The 21754-nt window shown below is 39.7% G+C and overlaps 1 protein-coding gene across 1 annotated transcript; it reads right to left on the bottom strand.

Annotated features, from left to right (window-relative positions):
- Window positions 1-4335: 4335 nt before the first annotated feature.
- On the bottom strand, window positions 4336-21754 carry FKTN (fukutin). Its single transcript, XM_054397871.1, has 9 exons — window positions 21650-21754; window positions 20486-20545; window positions 17377-17580; window positions 15742-16019; window positions 14211-14343; window positions 12472-12601; window positions 11144-11277; window positions 10155-10282; window positions 4336-4549 (listed from the first exon to the last, which is right to left on the bottom strand). The coding sequence occupies exons 1-9, from the start codon at window positions 21752-21754 to the stop codon at window positions 4336-4338; spliced, it is 1386 nt and encodes a 461-aa protein (XP_054253846.1).

Genomic DNA, 21754 nt, shown 5'->3' with positions numbered 1-21754 from the left:
AAGATGGGGAGGGACTCTATCAGGGAGAGTAGATTTAGCTTCAATATAAGGAAGCAGTTCTTTACAGCAAGGGTGATGAGACACTGTAACAGGTTGCCCAGGGTAGTTGTGGATACTGCCTCCCTGGAACTGCTCAAGGCCAGGTTGTATGGAGCTCTGAGGAACCTGTTCAGTGGAAGATGTCCCTGCCCATGGCAAGGGGGTTGGAACTAGATGATCTTTAATGTCCCTTCCAATCCAAACCATTCAATGGTTCTCTGATTTGGTGAATTATAAAGGGAATATATTTTCTTTTTTTTTCAAAAGGCTCACAGGAAATTCCATCAATGTATGTAAATACTTGGAGGGTGAAAACAGTAAGGACCCAAGTTCTTTCCAGTGGTGACCACTGATGGGACAAGAGGCAACGTGCAACAACTGAAACATAGTAAGTTCTTACTTTTAATTGGAGAGGATGGCGGAGCACTAGCACAGGTGGCCCAGAAAGCCTGTGGTGTCTCCATCCTGTGCATCCAGGTGTATGTGGTCCTCCTGGAGCAAGGGAGTTGGACCAGATGACCTCCAGAGGTCTCATCCAATCTACACCACTCTCTAAGTCTGGGATTTCGTCTCAAGTTAAAGGCACATACCTACCTGTAACCTTTTGGCCCCATATATAGCATGATAGAATTTCTTGAAGAGAGAAAGAAAGAATTAAGTTCCTGAAAGTCACTGCACCCTAACAAGCCAGTCCTTGGAAGGAAGTTATCTGTATTACTCCTCTGTAATGTTACTCCTTTAACACCTCATTCATCTGCGCAAAACCTCCCAATTTCAATTGACAGTGAGAAACAGAGATTGTTTTTCCCTTGAGTTGACAAGACTTTAAGACTTATGATGAGAGGAGAGAATTCTGAAGCAGCAAAGGATGCAAACTGTTTAACACCAGGAACTAGCATCTCCCAGACTCTGTCTCAAGGGATAGAGTGTAACAGAATCAGCTACTTCTTTTTAATTTGACATCACAGACTCAACCCTATTTTCAGGACTCTATCCTACCTGCATCACAACAGTTTTGTCTACCTTCCATTTCTCACTTCATAAAAGTGGTGTGGAACATACACAGGTCCTTCTATCAGCTTCCTTCCTTCCAGACCAAAAGCACCTGCATCTCCCTCAGAAACTCAGTGCCCTATGTGGTCAGATAGCATCCCTCCCTGTGCAAGAATTGCAAGATCTACAGCCTGTTTGGCTCAGACTGAACGTCAGAGCTGCACTCCTGTAAACAATTACATTTTTCAAGTGTCCAAGACGCTCCAGTGTCCTATCATTTCCGCAGTGGGGCAGTGATTCTCTGTCACTCCCAGTATGACTTCTAGTATCTGATTCCATAAACATAACCTTTATTAAACTCATATACAAATGATTATTTCAATTTTCCTTCTATAAAGCAGGAAGTTACTGAAAACTGCTATCAGAACCATGGAAAACAGGAACTTACTCCAGCTGTAAAGTAGGATTAACTACAGTCAATCCTAATCACAGTCAACCTTGGCTGACTTTCGCCTGATGTGTTCTCTGAGACTCCCAAAATCAAAGGTTTCACAAATTTTCATAGGTACAATGCCCCATGTAGACAGTCTGAATTTGCACTCCTCCCATTTACTTGTTTCCTCTCGGTCACGGAAAGGGAGCACAGACATCCCTTCTGTTTTGTAACCATCTTCTACAGCTTTTGAAAATGGCTCTATATGGTGCCTTCTCTTCAGGCAACCCTATTTCTTTAGCCATTCTGTTGCAGTTATTCCTGAGCTCTGAACACCTTGCTGTCCTCTTCTCAGCTCACAGGTACTCCTTAAACAGGCTCTGCTATCTTTTAACAGTTATTTAAGGTGTTTTGTTTGCTACATGAAAGCCAAGGCACTTGGCATGTTGTTGCTTAAGTACTTAAGTGAATGCCACTAAGAGAACTTTGAAATTGCTCTCCTCTCTAGAGAACTTTCAAAGGGAAGGTATTTAGAAAGGTAACACAGAATTAAGACTCCATTTCAGATAAGGCAATCCAGGAGACTCCTGTGGGAAATGCTAAGACTTCAGCCTCACAGTGTACCTTCAAAGAGCAGCAGTTCCATGATGTTCACCTCACTCCTGAGGACGTGATCCTACAAGCAGGAAATCTGCAAACAGGACAACGCATAACCCATGTCAGAACACAAACAGAAGTTCAATGTACTTGTGCAATTGCAGGACCCTTCTTTCTACATACAGGCACTTGCTTTGTTCCAAATATCTGTGCTGGGTCCAAGTTATCTTTATTAAAAAATAAAAGATAGTCAGTAAGCAGTGTAAGAAACAGTTCAAAATTTATCTCTGTGAATTATGTGACAGTAACTGCAATGAAGTGTGTTAAATTCTGCTTAAGGTGACAAAACAAAGGATGAAACAACATCTCAAGTTACAAATTAAGACTCCCTTTCTTTTAATTGGTGTTAAAGATACACTTGTATCTTCTGAATAGACTTTCACCTGGAGAATAACTTACAGGTATAATCAAATACTTAAAGACATCCTCCCATGCATTTTTTCCATTTGTCTTTCCATCTACAGATACAAAGTCAAAAAACAACAGGATTATAATTTTATGACAGAATAATTTCTTTCATGCTGTGACATTCAAAAACTTACAGGCTTATTGTACATTATCAAACAAGTTCAAGACAACAGTTATGAACACAAAAACCACAAGGACATTGGTTTCTTTTTTGTTTTAGGTACAAATCCAAAAAACTTCTACCTGAGAAATTATCCCTTATGACATGATGGTTACTTTATCAAGTAAATGGCATTAGAAGCATTGTACATCTCTCTTGTCTTAATTAGGCAAAGTTATCATACCAACTGAAGGGCCAGCATGACAAGCAGCTGCCAGAAGCTGAGTAATTTACTCCAGTGCTTCAGTGGCTGGAGACCACTGAGAGGACTTGCACGAAAAAGCATGCAGCACACTGCAGGACAAAAGCAGCAGGGAAGCCTCAGAGTGCACCTGGAAAGATACAGTAGTAAAACAACTGCACAGCAGTAGCTATTTCATCTCTCCAGAACTTACACACTGGAATACAAAGCCAAAAGCTGCAGAGCAACAGAACACAAACCATAGACTCAATCTACATCTGCTTAGCAAGAGGTGGAAAAGCTGGGACCCAAAGACAGTCCTTATGTTTTGGCAAAGAAAGAATAGATACAGGTTTGTTGCAAGTAAGCGTAAGTGCTGCCAGGAACCATGAGCTCCCTTCAGTGTCTTGACACTGGTTCACAAGTACTCCTGGTTCTGTACTGTGTAGTATAGTCACAACTCACTAGGCACCTCTAGTGTCCTTGTCTGTCCTCTGCAGCAGGACTGGAACAAACTTGGACAACATGCTCACATGACAACTCTTATTCCTGTTCAAAATACTGAAGAAAGCTTACTTCCTTGACCAAAAGCACAAGCTGAAACAGGATGACAGAGCTGTCAGGCTTCCACTTTCTTCTCATCCAAAGCCTAACATGACACCAGCATTTCACTTGCAATTATGCTACTGCAAGGTTGATGGAACAGTTGGTGCTTGTACACACTTACAGTTGGTGCTTGTACACACTTCTGCTCATACCTACAGAAATGAGCTGTGACTCTGAGACCTCTGTTCTGCAAGCCTGTGTTAAACAGAAAATTATCATCAATACTCTCATTTCTATCTGCTTCTAAGAAAGCAGAAGTAGATCTAATATTCTAAAATACAGTCCAAACTTTTACATGGAGAATACAGTAGTTAGGACATAAACCCAGACTTTTTTAATGGGAAAGACATCCCTACAGTACATACCTTCATGTTCTTAAACAAACAAAACCCCCTTTGCATATTGTAGGGATCTATTGGTCTCAAATCAAGCACATCTGAGAAACTCCTAACTCTGGTGTCTAAAAGATGAATAGTCATGGGATGTCCTCTGAAAAACAGAGGAATTTCTCTGAGATTTTTACATCCCACCCTTCTCTTAAGCTTCAGAAGTCAACAGTCCCCAAGGTTTTGATGATCTCAAGAAATTCTAAGCCACCTGTATACTGTTTACATTTAAATAGAGCACATAAGTTTACTGCAACATTTCTTCTCTATTCCCTTTGCACAGCTTTTCTTTCAACTTCCTTTCTCTTCAGTTGCATTTCATCTTTTCCTTCACGCAGAAAACACATGAAGGTGAAAAAAACACTTGTTATGAAAAAAAGAAAAGGAATGGAGGAATGGACCTTGATGCCTTTGGGAAACAGGAAATTACAATCTGACAGTTCCAAGGATAGCAGGCATGCTCTTCTAGCAGTCAGTAGATTTGAATGACATCATCCCATTCATTGACAGGCCAGACACCATTGTACTGCACGTTGGATGGTGAGCTCTTCCAGTCCCACGTCTTCAAAGGAACCTTCCAGTCAGGGCCATAGTTGGCTTCAATATACTGAAGGGTTTCACAGGGCACATGTACCTTCAGGCCTATAAATTCTGTCCAACAGAGAGTAAACTTTGGGAAGAGATACCTGTGTCATAACAAAAAAATGTGGTCACTGGCAGAAGACTGAAACACCTCTAAAAAAATTAATGGAGAAAGCAAGCAAATGCAGTGAGTGGCCATCCTGCATTTATAATTGTTTGTCTTATTTCATACCTTCCTATTTATGAAATACCATTTACCTAATGGACAGGTGTGATTATCCAGAATAACTGGTTAATGTTTGCCACATGTTCTTAGCAAGGAGCATTTCTACTTCTTTTGCTCCTTACTCCCATATCATTCTGCCACTTGGAAAAAAACAGTTGTTTTTTTTTCTGCCTCTACTTTTCCACTTACAAATTGGATTTAAAAGTGACTTCATTTAGAAGGGTATCAAGCCAACACTACTTGCAGGGGAGAGTTTGACAAAAGCAGCATTAAATACTGAAGGCCATTTCTAAAAACAAGTTTCTAACCTTCTTCCATCTTACCAGAGAAATCCTGCAACTTCCCCTCAGTATCTGTGTTTAAAGATGCCAGCAGCTGCACAGAATTCAGACAGAGGAGGTGCCACTCCACACGTTCTGAAACCCTCTTAGCCCCTTCCCTTCAAATTTTAAAAATACTTTATTCTTCCAAACTGACCTTGCTCTGTACCTGTTTTCTGTAGAAGGGCCAAGATAAGCCCTCTATGGTTACACCAGTGGAACTTCACAGGTAAATTTCACAATTTGATCTCAATGACATTTTACAGGCACACGGTGTCAGAGCTGGTATGTTGAACAAGTAAATACCAAAGCCTATGTGATATATTCCTGCAGAGGATCACTCCTATTTCTGAAATTGTAATCTTCCACAGAAAAAAAGTTATTTTTAAAATTCATTTTCACAGGTTAGAATGAAACACTTAAACCTATTGAAAAAGAACGTTAAAAGATTGGTGAATTGGCATGAACAACATACCCTTCTGTGCTATTCTAAGCATAAAGTGAATTTTTTTAAGTGTTAAGCAAGTATCAGGGAAAAAAAAAAGTATCAGGAAAAAAGGCAAAACAAACCAAAACAACAGAACAAACAACTTTGCTTTTATGCCCTAAATGAAGACAGAGTTAAAAATGGTTGAGTGCTTTTGTTGGTGTATCTAAAGACTACTGATTAGCTCTAAACTAAACCAAAAATGAAAAAAAGTGCCACCTACCAACGTGGAAAACGAGTAAACAAACTTTATTAATAAAGTCCATAATCACCCAACAGCTATTTAACATTTATTAACTCAGGAGATCATTCACCTATCAGAGCTGCAGTGGGTATGCATATGCAAGAGCTATCACGAAACTACTGAAATTATCAATCCTCCAGATAGTGACATCTAATAATAATTCTAAGGAGAACGAACGGGTAATTTGAATGAACTAACATGCAAATTAAAATGCCTGCTGGAAATTTTACCAAAATAATTATTTAAATATTACTAAAATCAAATGTTTACAGTCACTGACAAAAAAACAATATAGCTTTCAGTGATGCTCCACACTACTGGAATTCTTGATCATTGTTTGCTCATTCCAAGTAGCTTGGATAAAGCAAAGTATGTCAACACTCAGAATCATAGAATCAGTCAGGGTTGGAAGGGACCACAAGGATCACCTTGTTCCAACCCCCCTGCCATGGGCAGGGACACCTCACACTACATCAGGCTGGCCACAGCCTCATCCAGCCTGGCCTTAAACACCTCCAGGGATGGGGCCTCAACCACCTCCCTGGACAACCCATTCCAGGCTCTCACCACTCTCATGGGGAAGAACTTCTTCCTCACGTCCAGCCTGAATCTCCCCACTTCCAGCTTTATTCCATTCCCCCTAGTCCTATCACTACCTGATATCCTAAAAAGTCCCTCCCCAGCTTTCTTGTAGGCCCCCTTCAGATACTGGAAGGCCACAATAAGGTCACCTCGGAGCCTTCTCTTCTCCAGACTGAACAGCCCTAACTCTTTCAGTCTTGTACATGGACATCTTGTACACAATACATTGCTCACCATTTCTTTTTCCTAAATCCAGTCTCATCAATCTCTGGACATAAAAGTGATGAAAAGATTTTAGGATTACACAAAGTCCTCCACATTAAGAACCTACAGAATTAAGCCACTTTAAGGATTAAAGTGTACAGTGTAGATTTGATTCCCAAATTCATCTTCTGTAAATAGTTATTTTCTGCTGAAGAATGCAAGTGTCCTGCATTAATTTTATAAGCAAATAAGAGGCCTCAGTTGCTGTAGCTTCAAGACTAAATAATAAGAATGCACATGCTTGTGGTCTGCAGTGATGAAGAAGTGTTTGCATACATGAAAATGCAAACTGCATAGCAAGGCTTGTAAGATTTAGAAACCAGCTCTCCAAGGAGTCAGAGAATAAAAATGACTAATGGGAAATATTTTAGAGGGTAAATGAGAAGTATGTTTATTCTTCATACTTCTATTTAGCAAAACGTACAGAAAGTATGTCTGTGCAAAAATTTAGCTTTCTAAAGAAAATCAGAGAATCATAAGAGTTGTTTGGGTTGGGAGGGACTTTAAAGATCATCTAGTTTCAACCCCACTGACATGGGTAGGGACACCTCCTACTAAACCAGGTTGCTCAGAGCCTCACTGAACTTGGCCTTCAAAGCCAGGGGGCATCCACAACATCCCTGGGCAAACTGTTCCAGCGTCTCATCATTCTCACTGTAAAGAACTGCTCCCTTATATTGAAGGTAAATCCACCCTCTTTCAGTTCAAAAACATTACCCCTCATCCCATCACTACACTCCCTGATAAAGACTCCCTCCCCATCTCTCCTGTAGGCCCCTTTCAGGTACTGGAAGGATGCTGTAAGGTGCCTTTGGAACCTTCTCTTTTCCGGGCTGAACAACCCTAACTGTCACAGCCTGTCCTCACAGGAAGGGAGCTCCAGTCCCCTGAGCGTCTTGTCTTTATGGCCCTTCTCTGGGCCTGATACAACAGGTTCATGTCTTTCTTATGCTGGGGTCCCTGGAGCTGAAATAGTACTCCAGCTGAATGGAGTAGAGGGAGAGAATCACCCCTCAGCCTGCTGGCAACACTTCTCTTGATGCAACCCAGGTTACCGTTGACCTTCTGAGCTGTGACTGCACATTGCTGACTCATAATTGAGCTTTTTATCCACCAACATCCCCAAGCCTTTCTCTGTAGAGCTGCCCTCAATCTACTCAATACTCAGGCTGTATTTGTGCTTGGGATTGCCCCCACCCAGGTGCAGGATATTGTATTTGGTCTTGTTGAACTTCACGAGGTGCGCATGGGCCCATCTCTCACGCCTGTCAAGTAACACCTGGGTGGCATCCCTTCCCTCGGACATGCCAATTGTACAACTCAGCATGGTAGAGACTGCACTCAACCTCACTGTAGATGTTGGCTATAAAGGTGTTAAACACCACTGGCCCCAGTGCCAATCCGAGGCGTGCCACTTACTGATCTGCAGCTGGACATGAAGCCTTTGTCTGCAGCTCTTTTTCAGTGTGACCAACCAGCCAATTCCTTACTCATCCAGTCTCCTCAATTCAGAGATAAGTTGTGTTGAAAAACTGTTTAAAAATGCCTGTTTTATGTGATGATCTAGTAACAACCAGAATCTCTTCTGACACCACAAAAACTTCCTTTAAAACTGTTAAAGTGGATTTAGGACTCAACATGATGAAAACATCCCTTCACTTCTGACTGTCCTTCTCACATCGACTTCCTCCACAATTTTGAAAGGGCCAAAAACTAAGTAAACCTGAGGGTCATTCTGATATTGCAGTCATTCAGATTGAGCATGCTCAATCATCACATCTCACAGCTAAAAGTTGTGATGGTTTTTATCTTTCTGAGAAGGTATTTAGAATCATAGAACCAAGAAGGTTGGAAGGGACCTCAAGGATCATGGAGTGCAACCTGTCACCCTATACCTCACGACTATCTAAACCATGGCACCAAGTGCCACATCCAATCGCCCCTTGAACACCTGTGGTATTTGGAATACCACACATCCGGAATTATTTGGCTAAGCATTCTGAACAGCCACATTCTGTCAGAGCTCAGGGTCTTTATTACAGTAACAAGTTTCTTCCTTGGTCTCTGTATGGATTAAGTACAGTAAACTATGTGTAAAAAACACAGATCAGAATTAGAGGAGTCCTTATGCTACTATGTCTAAGCAAATTAGTTCTTACTGAATGAAAAAGCTGTTTGTAAACCTGGGAAAAAATTACCACAAAAAAAATACCAAGAAAAGGAATATGTTCTATAAAAGGTGTAATTCCAAAAGAGCTGTAATATCCCAAGATACAAGAAATGAACCACAGCACAGGTTTGCATCTACTTTCTATTCCAAGGCATTGGACCAGTCATATCGAAGGGTGAAAAAAAAACACCAAATCCTAGCTTTTAGGTACCTGAAGTCTGAGGCTACAATGGAATTTTGAAAGAGCATTATCAACTCCACTGGCATGGATACAGCTATTGCAATTTAGACGCAACAGAAGCACAAAGTAAAGGAAAGGAAGTTATGGAGCTTCCTCCTTGGAATGTATGACTCTAAATTCCCACAAACTTGTACAGAAAACCTGACATTAAGTCTGCTTTGGGAAAGTATGAAATTGTTGCTGTATTCTAAGAAAAACAGTCTGCAATACAGCATATTTTCTGTGGGAATACTCCAAGAGCTCTTCCTTTAGTCTATTCCTAAGCATGCTTTTTGACTCTGGCATCAAAACATCTTCCTTAATCTTTACCATTTAACAACACAGCTAACTGACAAGGACTCAGACTTTATCATCATCTGGGTGACAGTATTCACTAAGTTCCCATTAGCTAAATATAAGCAAATACATTTCAGGCCAAATATGAATGACAATGAAATCCCATAGAAATGAACAAGGTTGTCAAGTAGTTTGTAACTGTCTCTGAGCTAAGGTAGATGATGGAAAGAAAAAAATCTAATTATCAAAATGTACATTCAGTTTCATAGGTAGATTAGGAAACTGTTGAACTTATTTGCTGATTCAATACTGAAAGATAGGAGGCAAGAAATGTTAGATCCTATTTAAAATTCTGTTTTCAGAACACAAACAACAAGAAGCTCTGCAGTAGTCATCTGTGGTGCTGCCACATTATACTCAATAAAGTATTCCAAATCATTACCTCAAAATCCAAAACTCTGAGGTTTATTTTGCAAGGATGGCTGAGACCTTCTGCCATAACACTCCACCATGATGACAAATGGCTAAGGATTCATTTGTTACTATAAAAGCAGTTTTTGCAATCAATACCATTTTAGAGACTTCAGTCTCATCTTAGCTGTTTAATTCACAGCTTGCCACAGTTCAGATAAAATCTGCTGGATACATGACATGCCAGCATTGCTTTGGTTCCATGAGAAAACTGACACTTGACCAGGCCAGGCACAGCACTGCTCTCTTTCTACTCCTCCAGTCTCAAAAGTGCAAAATCTCCACTGATTCTCCTCTGATAACTGCTTTTCCCACAAACACACACAGACTTTGCCAGGCAACAACACATAACGCACAAAATGCCAACACTAAACAAAGAAGAACTTGTTCTATTTCTTTCCTATGAGAGGTACAAATTCAGCTCATACTTAAATTTCTTGCCAGATTTAGCCTGAGTTCCTCCATTCCATATGTGGTCATCCTCTTCATAGAAGAAAAAAATATCAAGTTTCACATCCTCGTCTCCCTGAAAAGAGAGTTCCAAGCTGTCTTCTACCTGCAAGACAAAAATACACACTGTATCTGCACATAAAAATACACAGCTACTTATGTCAGCAGCCGTTCAGAAAACAGATTTACTTTGGTCAGGTATGCAGACTGACTCCTATCCTAACTGAGGAAAATACACTAACTCTGCAATTTTATTTTTATTTATGTGCCTTGAGAACACAGAAATTTTTCTGAACCTCCACAGATCTGCCTTCTCTTCCCTCCCTTTAGTCACAAAAGCTTCAGCACCATCGCCTTGTCCTTTGCCACAAGCAAAGCACCTTCAGTGAAGGAGTACATGATTAGAAGGTGTCTTCACCTAACCCACTGCCTCTGTGATAAAAAAATTCACTACACCAGTAAGGATGTAACACTTGAACTGTGCCTGAACTTTTATATTCCTGTATTTTTGCTTTCTTTACCATTCTGCAACCTACACTCTGGAAAAGATACACAATGATCGACATAAGCAAGTAATTGACAAGCCCACTGTCCACCTCATCCATCCTTGTCTTTTTGCCAGTTTCACAAGAAGGACTACAGATTATCTCAGAGGTCTGAACCAGTTGTCTCATACGACGAGGCCTATCCAGTCTTAAAGACTGAATAATACCTTGACTCAAGTTTCCCTAGCACCACTGACACAGATTATACCTCTTCAGAAACTGAGATGGAATTTGGGCTCCCCAAACAGGGCTGAAGCTACTAAGCAGGCTATTTTCTCATGCACTGTCCAAGAGAGCACACACAAATCAACAAGATTATAAATCCTAGTAAGTCAGTCTCCTCCTGCCAAGGAGAATTCAGATACCCACTTCCACGTAAGTGATCTGCAGCACATGAAGAAAATTGTTCATTGTCTAGGTACCTTGCCAAATTTGTGCTTCAGTGGTAACCCTGCTTTCTGAAAAGCTGGAATGATATCTGCTTTGTAGTCCCTTATAAAGACTCCCAAATCCACATCTTTGCTGTAAGGAATGACATTGCACTGTCTATACCAGCCTGAGTTTAAAAAAAAAAAAAAAAAAAAAAAAGAGAGAGAGAAAAAAAAAATAACTAGCTAATTCAGGAACATTTGAAATACATCAACAGAACAAAAGCAACATAAAAATTAACTGCTATTATTTCACCAGGCAGAGATCTTTGAATAGGGCCATAAACAAGAGTTCTGTCATTCTCTAGCATAAAAGGAACCACACTGGAGAAAATGAATGTTCCTGCACTTATAGTTGGATCTTTTCTCCAGACAGCCAAGAATGAGAGAGAAAGCACTAACTCTTTCAAAGACAAAATGTCTTCAGTTTTGTAACTAAGTGTCTTTAAAGATAAAAAGCTCCTTTATCTAGGCCCAAATCTAATCAGCAATGAACAGTTATAGTTCTACAGCTCTGCTTTTAATTTGAACCTATTACTTTAAATACTGAGATGTTAATAATTTTTCAATCACTACTGACTGCAAAACAGTAAAATGAGACATGGGGTAGCCTTTGCCTGTATTATTAAAGCAGCTTCTAGTAATCCTTCATTCAGAAAATTTTATTCCCTAGCACTAAGCAAATACAAGTGAAATGTGTACACAAAACAGTTTTCACAACCTATTTCAAGAACTTTCACCAGTTGTAAGATACTACTTCCATCTTCAGCAGAACAGAAAACTTGCAGTATCTAGTCTAACAGGCTGTTTAGTAAAAGGAATTGTTTAAAAATAAAGAAAAATGATAGATAGATAGATAGATAGATAGATAGATAGATAGATAGATAGATAGATAGATGGATGTAAACTGTATTACAAAAGTTAGTGATAAGCATCAAACTGCAAGGGAGTAAAACTCAGGTGAGAATCTACATTGACAATAGAAATAAGTGCCCCTCACTGTGTTGTCCAGCTTGCATCTCAGTAAATTCCAAGTCACACAATTCAGGGAACTAATTATTTTCTAAGCAGTGATCAATACAACACAGACAATTGCTAACAATGTCAAAAGCTTCACTGGAAATTTGCTCAGCACCTCCAAGGCTTTACTTTCTAATAAAAAAGCATCTTGTCAGGAGCAAAAGGCCTATTTCAATACAGCTAATGCCACGTATTACCTTCCGACACGGTACACAACCTCAGCTGACATCACAAGCAACAGAAGATGAAACGTTCAAAATCTCAGATGAGTTTAAAAATCCAATGTAACACAAATGTATTACCAAGGCATGTTCCACTGCTCAGCCAGAACTTTACTCCTAAGCTATTCAGTGTCAAGGCAGCCAGATGGAGCAAGGACTTTGCTTTTTTTCTGAACTCCACTGCATCAAGAGAGGCATCATCAGGATACAGCTGGGAAGCAAAGAAGAACAAACAAGTTATGGTCAGAAAGAAAGCCTATCTCTTCATTTTTCAGTGTCCTAAGTAAAAATTACCTTTAAACATTTACTTAATACCTGGGTAGTATCCATTATCACATATACAGCCTAGTTTGGGAACATGCACTAGGAGTGCCAAGGTAAAATTTCAACTCTGAAACGTCAGTCTTCAGTTTTTCCAAACTAGCAGAATATAGTCACAGTAAAACAGCCTAAGAATATATGTATTAGACAGCGATTCTAATTACTTGTCAACAATACAGATGAACCCTAGCTCTGCACAGGCTGAAGTCAAGAGTCTGGCGGGAAGCAGGGTCCGGTTCCAGCACATGAATTTATTTGGCGCCACCAAGTGTTACAACTGGGCATTGACAACTCCGCCAGAGAGCAGAAACGGTGCCAACAGAAAATCATGCCCACCTTCCACCCACAACTGTGGCAAGATCTTCTTTTAAAGCAAAGCCAAAAACAACACGGCAGTCTCGGCAAGCATTACCACATCAAACATAGCAACAACACACCACTCAGCTTTACAATTTATTCCATTAAGAGCTCTTGGGCAACAAACAGCTAAAATGGATGCTTTTCAAAACAGATGACAGCTGCAGATGACAACACTGAAATTGCAGCAAAGTTCAGTATCACTTCCGAGGCACATTTTCTCTGCCTGTGGCAAATACAGCCTGGGGCTTTTAAAGCTGATGTGGCACATGCTCAAAATTTCTGTTCTTTGCAGATGAAGTGACAGCACACAGGTACCCTTGGGTACAGTAATCCTCCTGCTACACATACAGGGAGCTACAGCCTACCAGACTGAATGACAACAGTCTTCTCTTCCCCGAGAAGTCCCTTCCCCAGGACCTCAAATGTCTGAAGATGAAATCACAGATGGCTCAAATTCAGTGACCTGATTTTGTCTCCACACTCTTAACTGTAGCAAACTCTTGACCACTTTGTACCTCAGTGCTTTCCAAGTTAGGACAAAATGCTCCCCATGGTGCAGCAGAAAGTTTTCTACTACCTGCTAAATCAGGTAGCAGTATTCTAAAAAAAATTGCTCCCAATGGTGGTGAAAGTATTAGCTTACATGGTCAAAAAACAATTAAATAGGTAATTTCAGAATGATTATGCCATTTCAAGTAAGCTAAACCAGCAATGTGCAAAAGCAGCACACAGTGCATAATAATATAAAATTAACTCAGAACTTTGAGAAGTGGTGTAAGAAAAATCTTCAACCACAAAGACACACACAATCTTATTTACATGAAATCTACATAGTAGTAACACTGTGTGAGAACTATGGATATGTTGGTTACCCCTTCCTTTCAAAGTTTTGGAAAATGGATAAAACAAGCACTCAAAGTGAAAAAGACACCCTACGGGTTTCAGTTAAAGGTTTAGTTTTATTATTCCTTATGAAACTCTATGGATTGAGTCTCAGATAGTGTATTTATCTTTATGTATGCGAACAGGTTTTTTTTTTCTTTGTAAAAAAGCAACACAACAGTTAACTGTTAGTAGGTTTCGGTCAATGAGTCAAAACATAGGTGTCATCTCAGACACAATATCTGATTACCACTAACCTGAAAGAAAGCCCGAGCTTCTCTGTACCTACATTCAAGAAATCTAGAGTGTGACATCTCCTCTAGAAAACTGGACGGATTTTTTGGAATTTGAACTTTTAAGTCATCAATGGAAACAAGCAGAAGTTGTGGCCTACAGAGAAAGAAAGATCATATATTACCCCATTCAATTCCTTTACAAACCACAAGTCACTTCTTCCTCTAGCTCAGGTTAAAATCTGCATACTACTGGCAGTGATACCTCTGTCCAACTAAGCCCAAAACTGGTTATTAAAAGAGAAGCAAGAGCTTCAAAAAATTCCCCATGCACTTCAAAATTTTGTTTAAAAAGAAATTCTGCACCTATAAGCTCTCAGTTTGTCAGACCACTGACTCCTTTACTGACTCATGCCTTGCGCTGAATTTGTTCAAAGCTGTTTCTTCAGTGCATTTGAAAACTCAGGCTGTTTTTTGAGTTGTCAAAGCACGGACTGCAGTTAAGAGTCAAATTTTACCCTGTACTTTGAGGCTGTTTGCATAAAAAAAAATGTTAAAACTATTTAAGCCTTCACAATGAATGAATCATTGAGCTCAAATGTTTAGGCACATAACTGCAACAGATTCTATATTTTAAGAAGAAGGGAAAACAGTGTCAGTTTCAAGGAAGAAGTTAAACAGATTTATTTTGACCTGCAAAATGTTAGGCTGTTTTAACTCTTATTTATGGCATATTGTATATGCCATACCCTACAGGAACACTGTTCTCAAAGCCTACTGCTACACACTTGACTTTGAAAATAGTGACAAGATTTGCCATGATCTGTATCTCCCAAAATACTGCCACTAAAGTGCTGTAGAACAAGGCAGATACTTACAGTAACTTTGCCAATGCAATCCAAAATTTAAGCATAGAACTACAGAAGAACACCAGCACCAATTCAAACATGCAAAAAGAAGGAGTCTCCTCACCATGTTAAGTGCATGGGTTAGATGCAATGGTTGTCACACTTCTTTGTGGTACAAATGCTACCTCTCTTTATTCAAGTTAACACTGATTATTTGGACTAATACTGAATAGATTTCTGTTGCTTCCTCTCTTCATTTCACGTTCCATATCTGTACTCAACTTCTGGATACACGTTGCTACAGAAAGAGCAGCAGTACTACACCTCTCACCACTTCCACTTACATCTATGTGGGTAGCACGGACAGCTATCAAAACATTGCCAACTTTTAAACATACTGATGGTAAACCACTGACTTTAGCAGACAGTCCTCTGGTATATTCAACCCCAGTCATGGCTTTTGGCTTCTCTCATGCTTCAAAAATGCAGTTCCTAATTTATGAGTGGTGGGAAGCTCTTCTTTTCAGAACAACAGAAATGCACATACCTTCAACACCATACTTCACCTCTACTTTTGAGGGCTAAGCCATACATGAACTAAATTTTACAACATGACTGTAGGAAAGACAGTAATTTTATACACAGGAAAAAGAAGCTATTTTGGAAGCGCCAGTGATGGCCTTGTCTCTCCTCTGTTTTGAACTCACTTCTCATATGCTCCAGGGTAGCGACCAAAGTGGAGTTTCCGGAAAGGCACAAACTTTCTGTCCATATGTTGCTTGAGCCTCAAGGGGCCATGCCAGAGATAATTACCACTCCTCTCATAGAAGACCACAAGGTGAATGGCATGAGATGCTAGTTTAAATATGTAGTGCAAGGGAATTTCAATTCCCGACAGGTCATCCATTCCGTCCAAGCGGGGATCCTTATTTATAATTTTTAGCCATTGGAACCCCATTTTCTCAGCAGCTCTAAAAAGGCTCACCTAAAAATGACAGAAGAGAAAAAGATTAGAGAAACCAAGACTGAATGCTAAATGTTTATTTTCAACTGGTGTGATTCCCCATTTTCATTTTCTAACCAGTTAAGCACATACTTAAAAATTTTCAACACCTTAAAGATCAGCAAACACAAGCAGTTTCAACCAGTGTAGTTCCTCATCTTAAATTCTGCATCCCAAAAAATTAAATACAACAGCAAATAAATGTTGTAGGCAATGCTTGGACTAAGTTTGCTCCTTGCCATAGCACCCATCTCTGCACCCTCAAACTGTTCTCTAAAGTTTTTCTTTTGCTGGACTTGGCATTTTTATGTCCTTGAACAATGACACCACTAATACAAAAACAATTACTGTAAAAATCTCCTTTTATGTTGTAGATAAATACTTGCTAAATCTCAGCTTTGCACTAGGTAACAGGCTTTTTGTATTTCCATGGAAAACGGGAATGAAATTCTGGCAAATTAAAAAAGAACCAATAAGCATCTGAAGACCCTTTCTGAAGACCCTTTCAATTACCCTCCTTGAACTGTTTCATATAGGTACATCAGCTTCTCCTCTGGATGCTATAGATATTATCAATGATCCACAAAGGAACGGATGGGTTTATATTAGTGCACTGCCATACAACCGTATTATCCCTTTCTTTAATTCCTTTAGAGCCATAGACAAAACAACTGCATGATCAGATCCAGACTGCCATCACTCTTCACTTGAGTGGGACTCTTTCAGTAAAATAGTCACAGACTATTTTGATTCCTGCTTTAAAAAAAAAAAAGGCAAAAGAAAACAAACAAAAAAACCCCTGAACTCTGACACTGCTATCTTTAATCTGCATAAATTAATCCAATAAATATATCCAGATGACACACGACGAAAAAAACTTGGATTCCATTTTGTCCTTCATCAAATGCTACACTTCTATTTTTAACTTTGATTTTAAGAACCTAAGTAGAGATACTAGTGCACTAAGTGACAAAGTAAAATGGTGCTTATTACCAGGATGTACTGAAAGAAAGGTAAATCAGCATGCTATGATAATCTTTCCAGCCTCGTCCCATCAATACCAGTGTTTCATCCATGACTGATCCTCCGACTTGAGATTCATGTGTTTACGAATACTGAGGACAGCTTCTAAAAACTTTTTCTTATCTGTAAATGACTCTTTAATATATCCAATATCATTAATCTATTTTTAAAAGTTTCTTCTCCCAGTATTTTTGCACAATTCACACACAATTAATTCAGAGGCCTTAGTACAAACATGAAAGCACTACATCACAGAATCATAGGACAGTTGAATGCATTACAATACACAAATGTGAACTGAAGAAAAGGCACTTACTTCATGTTTCCACGTTTTATCCACTAGTGCAAAAGTAGTAAAGTCTCTTGGAGCACAGAAGTACCTGCATTCTGGACTAGGGCCATCGGGAGAACTTCTGATCTGTTCAATGTCTTTATCAACCAGTCCCAGAATCAAAGGATCGATCAAATACACTGGTATATTGTGACTGGATATTAAGCCTAGGAACTTTCTAACCACGTGCTGTTTGACAGAGGATGAAATTGTAAGTCAGAAACATCATCTTCAAGCACACAAAGGTTACAAACGTTTTGACAGAAGGAAAAAAAATAACCACCCCAGCACTCTAGAGTGTTTGAGAACAGACTCTAGGCTACACTCTAAATTCTTTGCAGCTCTAGCCTGAGTTGGAAAGCACCTCAATAAACCAGACACTATAGCATAACACATGATGTCCAAGTGGATGCTAAGGGAGCTGGCTGATGTTATTCTGAGGCTGCATTGCAACACCTTGAAAGCCCATAGTGGTCAGGAGCTGTTCCTCAAGACTGAGAAAAGGCAAATCTCACTTCATATGCATGTCACAGGGAACTTTGGTCACCTTAATCTCAGTCCTCAAGAAGCTTTTGGAGCAAAAGTTTCTGGAAAATTACATCCAAGCACATGAAGGGCATGGCTGCGACTGAGAAAGCCAGATAAAGGCAAACTGCACCTAACCACACCAACAGCTTTTGAAGCAGTCTGTGGGCAAAGCAAGAGCAATGGACACTGTTCATATCTTGACTTTAGCAAGGTTTTTGACCCACTCTCAAACAGTATCATGCCTGAGGTTTGGGGATGCCTGCTGTATATGGAGGATGATTCATTGGAAAAAGCAAGAAGTGAGTGCTATGCAGTCTTTGGATACTAGTGTACTCAGGACACTCAACCATGGTAACCCTCTGTAGGGGACTCAAAGTTGTAGCAAGAAGGTCCTGTGCCTGATGAGTCTTATTAAACTGACTCAGAGAAAAATTTCAATAAACTATATTTAAATACCTATGGCATGCAGAAGCCATTTACTGCAGTCATAGCCACCCTGCTATCAAAGATGTAGCTGATGTATTTAAAAGCAACAGTTAATGACTTATAGTACTTTTTCTAATAATAAAAATTATTTGCTTAGAGCAGCACTGTCAAGCTTTCTGTTACATCTCAAAATATCTAGAAGACATGTGGTAAGGGAAAACAATGGCCTACTGCCCAAGGTACCTGCCCAGCAAGCTGACCCTGGCTTTCTAACTGAAACTCTAACCTTTCTCTTGTCCAGGAACAGAGGCTGTTCAATCAGACTCCATAGACCAACCTCCAATTCTGGAATGTGGGTTTGGTTTCAGAGAGATAAAAAAATGAAGACAGGATGTGGATCCACAAACAGAATTTAGGTAGCAGCACTACGTGCACTGCACCACCAGAAGCAAGGTAATCGTCTTTAGTGATTTCAGCTACATGGAACTGAAAAGTAAGTGATGTGTAAGCATTATTTCCTTAGCTAAAACTAGCAGATCATTCTGATGAACAAAAAGCAAATCTGTGTAAAATCTACTTCTTTATCCCTTGACGCTTCTCCAGGGAAGCAAAGACTTCTAGCTGAAAGTTAAAATAACTGGTAGAATGAGATGGTAATGAGGTCAAACAACTAAGAGAAACACTTTCAAATAGAGTATTTCAGACTCATCACACAGGTACTCTGAAGAAAGCTTGCTGTGCAACAGGTCCCTGGTAGGACCACAGAGCATTCTGCCTTCCTACTACTTATCTCAAGTTAAAGCTAATGAGAATTCTGTCCACAGACTGGCAGACTAGAAGCCCACAGTGACCATGTTGTCTAACACTTAGGAGATAGTTCCATGGGGTGCCACCTCCAGAATAGTGAGACGTTCCTGGAACAAGCAAGCAGTCCACAGAGCATTTGGTTGGGATTATAGCAGCATTCCAGTACTTAAATGAGGCCTCCAGGATAGGCAGAAAGGAACTTTTTACAAAGGCATGGAGTGGTAAGAAAAGGGGTAATGACTGCATTCTGGAAGAAGTGATTTTGATTAGACATTAGGAAGAAGTTTTTCATCACGACAGTGGTCAAGCGCTGGTACAGGCTGCCGAGAGAATTTGTGGAGACTCCAATCATGCAAGTGTTCAAAGCAAGGTTAGATGTCACCTTGAGCAACTCTGTCTGGTAAAACGTATTCCTGCCCATGTCAGAGAGCTGGAACTAAATGTTCTTTAAGGTCCCTTGCAACCCAAACCGTTCTATGATTATTCCCAAGAACAACTTAATGAGAGCACCATTCCTCTTGCTCAGCAGGAATGAGGCATTTAAATCGCTATTTTGTTAAAGCAGCAACATTATCACATTGCATTCAAAGGAAAAGGCATCCAGCACCCAGCAGATTGTTCCCTTTAACCACACGTGGTGGCTTTCTGCTGGAAGATCTGTATGAATCTGTGAATCTATGAACAAAAGACTTCCATAAAAGCGTTTCCAAGAAAACGCTAACTACAAATATCATAACTAAGATGCTGGTTCCCAGAGGCCAACATGACGTTTTGGTTGCACTCAATCCCACAAACCTTAAGTACCTCATTTCAAGCATCTAAATGGACTCCTAACACTCCTCCCAAACACTGGAATACAGCAACCCATGAATGCTGAAGTGCTTCCTGTTTGTGGAGAGCTTTACGACCCAGCATAACCAAGTAACATGAAACACTGAGCAGCAGGTTAAATAATTAGAACAGGCTATTCTGTGACCATGCTACTGCCAAACAAGCTGCACGACAAGTAAGTCAATCTTCAATACTCAGTCTGAACACGTGCCAAATCCTGGATCAAAACTCCTGTATAACAAAGAGTAAGTTTTGCTTCTTGAAACATTAACCATACTAAGGACTGAAAGAGTCCACTAAGCTGTGCCCAATTCTCAGTTCCATTTTAAACTGATGCTTTAAAACACATCACATCTTTACTCAATGAAGGAAGCATCTCTTAGTACTTAAAATCAAAAAAATCCCCATTGAGAGTAAGAGAACTTGGCCCTGAGTCTGCAATTCCCTGTGAGTTCTCTGAGACTTGCAGCAGAACTGTATGAACCAATGATATCATACATACCCATCTAGTGCTGTCTTGACCTGATTGGATTCCTCTGACTTTGGAAAAAACTGATCCATTCTATCAAAAACAAAAAAGAGGAAGAGGAGGAAAGAAAAAAAAAAAGTAAGTTTTAGCTGAGTCCTTGCTTAGGATTTAATAGGACACTCAGGGGCATTTGTTCAGTTAGCACTTTATAAATATGGTTGTGATTATGCTGCTGGTCACTCAACTACACTACTGAATGTGAAATCATAAACAATTGTCCTGGATTACAGTATTTAGAAAGACAACTTGAGCCTTGGGGACTTTGAAACATGCAAAGATTGTGCCAATATCCCAGTAAAGGTAAAATAGAAAGAGAACAAACACTGTTGAGCAAATACCATTGGGGGAAAGACAGCAGGACGATGCCTCAGTCATCCCAGGTGTAATCCTAGAAAACTAAATTTGAAAAACAGCATAAAGCTAAGCCAGTTAGTGGCTCAGCTTTCAGTGTTTCAGAAGTATGAAGATGAACTTATTCACAGCCTTGATGTTTACAATCAGAAACTACAAGAAAGAAGTCAAAGGTTACAGTACCACCTAACATTAAAACTGTCTCTATTGATTAAGAATGTCCTCAAGAAAAGAAAACAAGCTCAGGAAACATGATACCTGTGCAGTTCTTCAGTAAAAATAAAATTAGTTCTTTTGTTGAATCTGTGTTGCAGCTGCAAGCTATGGCATTTAAAAAGCTAATTTGTTTAATTTACAGTAACATTTACCTTTTCATTCTGTTACAGAAAATCACATTCATGGGTGGTATAAAAGCAAGAGGTAATCTGCAACAGCTAGAAAATTATCACAATTTTATTATCACAATTTATCGCAATTATTATCACAAATTTATCACAATTATCACAAATGAATCACAAAGCGCTAAAACGATAGCTGAAAATTATTCAGAAAAACAAACAAACAAAAAATCAAGACTCCGCCACCGCTGAAAAGCTTGCAACCAATAAATGCCGCTTTCCTTGTTTCTTCAGAAAAACGTTTGGTCTGACCTGACAGAAGTTTCCTCGGGCTACCTACAATACGAGGCAATCGGGGGGGGTGGCAAGAACGCTGCTAAAGGACTCTAAAGAGAGTAGGCATACATATTCGACAAAAGCAAGTCTGTGCAGGACTGCTTCCTCTTACCTTCTGCGATAAGTAGAACTTGTAATAGTACAATTGGAAGAGGAGGAAAACCAGACTGGTCAGAGAAAGCAGCGCCAGGACCACGTTCTTATTGATTTTCTGCAT

The sequence above is a fragment of the Indicator indicator genome, chromosome Z (genome assembly GCF_027791375.1).
Source record: "Indicator indicator isolate 239-I01 chromosome Z, UM_Iind_1.1, whole genome shotgun sequence".
Classification (NCBI taxonomy): domain Eukaryota; kingdom Metazoa; phylum Chordata; class Aves; order Piciformes; family Indicatoridae; genus Indicator; species Indicator indicator.
The sequence above is the reverse complement of the archived record's forward strand: the minus strand, read 5'-3'. Positions and strand labels throughout refer to the sequence as shown.

Excerpts from the sequence above, each read along its gene's own strand:
- FKTN (XM_054397871.1), bottom strand. The coding sequence starts at position 21,754 with ATGCAGAAAATCAATAAGAACGTGGTCCTGGCGCTGCTTTCTCTGACC. Across the intron at positions 17,581-20,485 it reads GTCAAGACAGCACTAGATGG|CACGTGGTTAGAAAGTTCCT; the intron begins GTATGTATGATA and ends TCTGTCAAACAG. Across the intron at positions 14,344-15,741 it reads TACCCTGGAGCATATGAGAA|GCCACAACTTCTGCTTGTTT; the intron begins GTGAGTTCAAAA and ends CTTTCTCTGTAG.